We start from the raw sequence: 2,500 nt of genomic DNA on the forward strand, positions 1-2,500 counted from the left end.
GCACCTGAGTGTGTGTCTTTTTTTCCTCTCACTCTTTGTGAGTATGTGTGTGTGTGTGTGTGTGTGTGTTTTAGAGTTGGCTTGTGATGACCGGAGTGTGTCTATGTGTGTGTGTGTGTGTGTGTGTGTGTGTGTGTGTGTGTGTGTGTGTGTGCGCGTGTTTTAGAGTTGGCTGGTGATAACCGGAGTGTGTCTGTGTGTGTGTGTGTGTGTGTTGTAGAGTTGGGTGGTGATGACCGGTATGTGTGCGTGTGTGTGTTTAGAGTTGGGTCGTGATGACCGGTGTGATCCCATGTATCAGCAAGGTCGGCCCCAGGTCACGGGTCAACAACTCCAGCTGCTGCAGGTAACTACGGTAACGACGCGTGTCAGCAGGGGGGCGGGGCAAATACAGGAAGCGCACGGCAGGGGGCGGCCCTGGTTGGTCCAGGATCAGCCTATTAACAGCCAGCAGGTAGTCATCGGAGAGCCGTGAGGCGTTGCTAGGGAAACTGTTGGCGTAGTCGTCAGGGTCCTCCTCCTCCTCCTCCTCCTTCTCCTTCTCTCCTTCATCAGCCTTCTCTCCCTGCCTCTGCCAATGCAGCGCCACCTGAGGCACACACACACACACACACACACACACACACACACACACACACACACACACACACACACACACACACACACACACACACACACACACACAGTGTTTTTACATTTGTATACGTAAAACATTTAAAAAGTTGACTGACAATCAGCGAATACAAATATTAAAGAGTTATCTATACCAATATAACAATAACTTTACATAAGATAACATGTTAGACATTTAGAAAGTTGAATGACAGAGAGCAAATATAAGACCGTGTGCGTGTGTGTCAGTGTTAATTTTATCACCTATCTTTGATTTAGTCTTAATCTTGTGACGAAATGTCCTTTTTAGTTTTTGTCATATTCAGTCATTCAAATATCATTTTTGTTAGTCAACTTTTAGTTTACTAAAAGTCTCGTCGGTTTAGTCTCGTTTTAGTCAAAAGAAAACTCAGTACAGTATCTTTGTCAAGTTTTAGTCAAGAAGTTTTAGCCTTCTCTTTCTACAACAAATTACTTCTGAATAGGCTCCAATTTTAGATAAATAGTATTTCACACACCTCAATTTCTTCACAATATTTGATGTCCACAGCAGAGCCTGCTTATGAGTGAGTATGTCATGGCGTAGGTAGTTAGCTTGCTTATATGTGAGTATGTTATGGCGTAGGTAGTTAGCTTGCTTATATGTATATTATGGCGTAGGTAGTTAGCTTGCTTATGAGTGAGTATGTTATGGCGTAGGTAGTTAGCTTGCTTATATGTATATTATGGCGTAGGTAGTTAGCTTGCTTATAAGTGAGTATGTTATGGCGTAGGTAGTTAGCTTGCTTATGAGTGAGTATGTTATGGCGTAGGTAGTTAGCTTGCTTATGTGTATGTTATGGCGTGGTTAGAGTAGGTAGTTAGCTTGCTAGCTGCGGTGCATGAACTCATTTGGACTATTTTGAAAGCTTAACAGATAGATAATCTGTCTTCTCATTTGTAGATGAAAATTAAAAGAGATTTTTATCTTAGTATTTATGGTAACACTTTACTTGACGGGTTCATTCATAACACATTCGTAACAGCTGTCATGAACTGCACATGAAGCATTCATGACTGTTTCATGAAACATGACTCAACATTCATACCAACCCTTTCATGAATGTGGAAGACAAAATGTCAAAAACTTGTCAAAATAAAAGTCCAACAATCTAGTAATCCATATACAGGGTATTATGAATCCTCTCCAGCTTTTGTAAACATCTCATGAATATTTTATGAAGTCTACTTCAAATGTCACTTTACTATACAAGTTGTGAAGTATTCATCATACTGGGAAGTGAACTACTGACCACCTGTGGACCTCTGAATGGTTGGACATTCCTGTATTATATATCTACATTATACAGTCATTGGTGTAGACAATTATGCATTCCTCAGAGGTTACTATCATAAAATAAACAAACAGACAAACAAAAAAATAGATTCTTCTGGACACTGGACTTCCCCGTTGACTAAGATGTGACATGATCAGGTTGGTTTAAAACAAAAAAGACAGCAATGCTGCTTTGCGATTTTTGGCTTTTATTTTGACACGTTTTTGACGTTTTGTCTTCCACATTCATGAAAGGGTTGGTATGAATGTTGAGTCATGTTTCATGAAACAGTCATGAATGCTTCATGTGCAGTTCATGACAGCTGTTATGAACGTGTTATGAACGAACCCGTCAAGTAAAGTGTTACCGTATTTATTTCATGCAAAACTTTTTTCATCAACAATGATGCGTGTTAATATAGCCTAGTCTTAGTGCATCAGGACATTGGTGTAGTCACGTCTTAGTTATGGAAAAGGTTGTTGGTTTAGTCTTGTCTCGTCTGATGAAATTAACATTGGTGTGTGTATTGTGTGACTGTGACTGTGTGTGTGTGTGTGTGTGTGTGTGTGAGC

The 2,500-nt window shown here is 40.4% G+C and overlaps 1 protein-coding gene across 1 annotated transcript in view; it reads right to left on the bottom strand.

Annotated features, from left to right (window-relative positions):
* The window catches only part of zgc:153039 (uncharacterized protein LOC767698 homolog), a 68,447-nt gene that overhangs the window by 274 nt on the left and 65,673 nt on the right, over positions 1-2,500 (bottom strand). Inside the window, exon 15 of the mRNA XM_062553253.1 lies at positions 1-589. This exon is cut by the window's left edge and continues 274 nt beyond it. Within this exon, the coding sequence (XP_062409237.1) occupies positions 260-589 (330 nt within the window). The 3' untranslated portion in view covers positions 1-259. The remainder of the gene's footprint in view (positions 590-2,500) is intronic.

The sequence above is a fragment of the Sardina pilchardus genome, chromosome 13 (assembly GCF_963854185.1).
Source record: "Sardina pilchardus chromosome 13, fSarPil1.1, whole genome shotgun sequence".
NCBI classification, from domain to species: Eukaryota; Metazoa; Chordata; class Actinopteri; order Clupeiformes; family Clupeidae; genus Sardina; species Sardina pilchardus.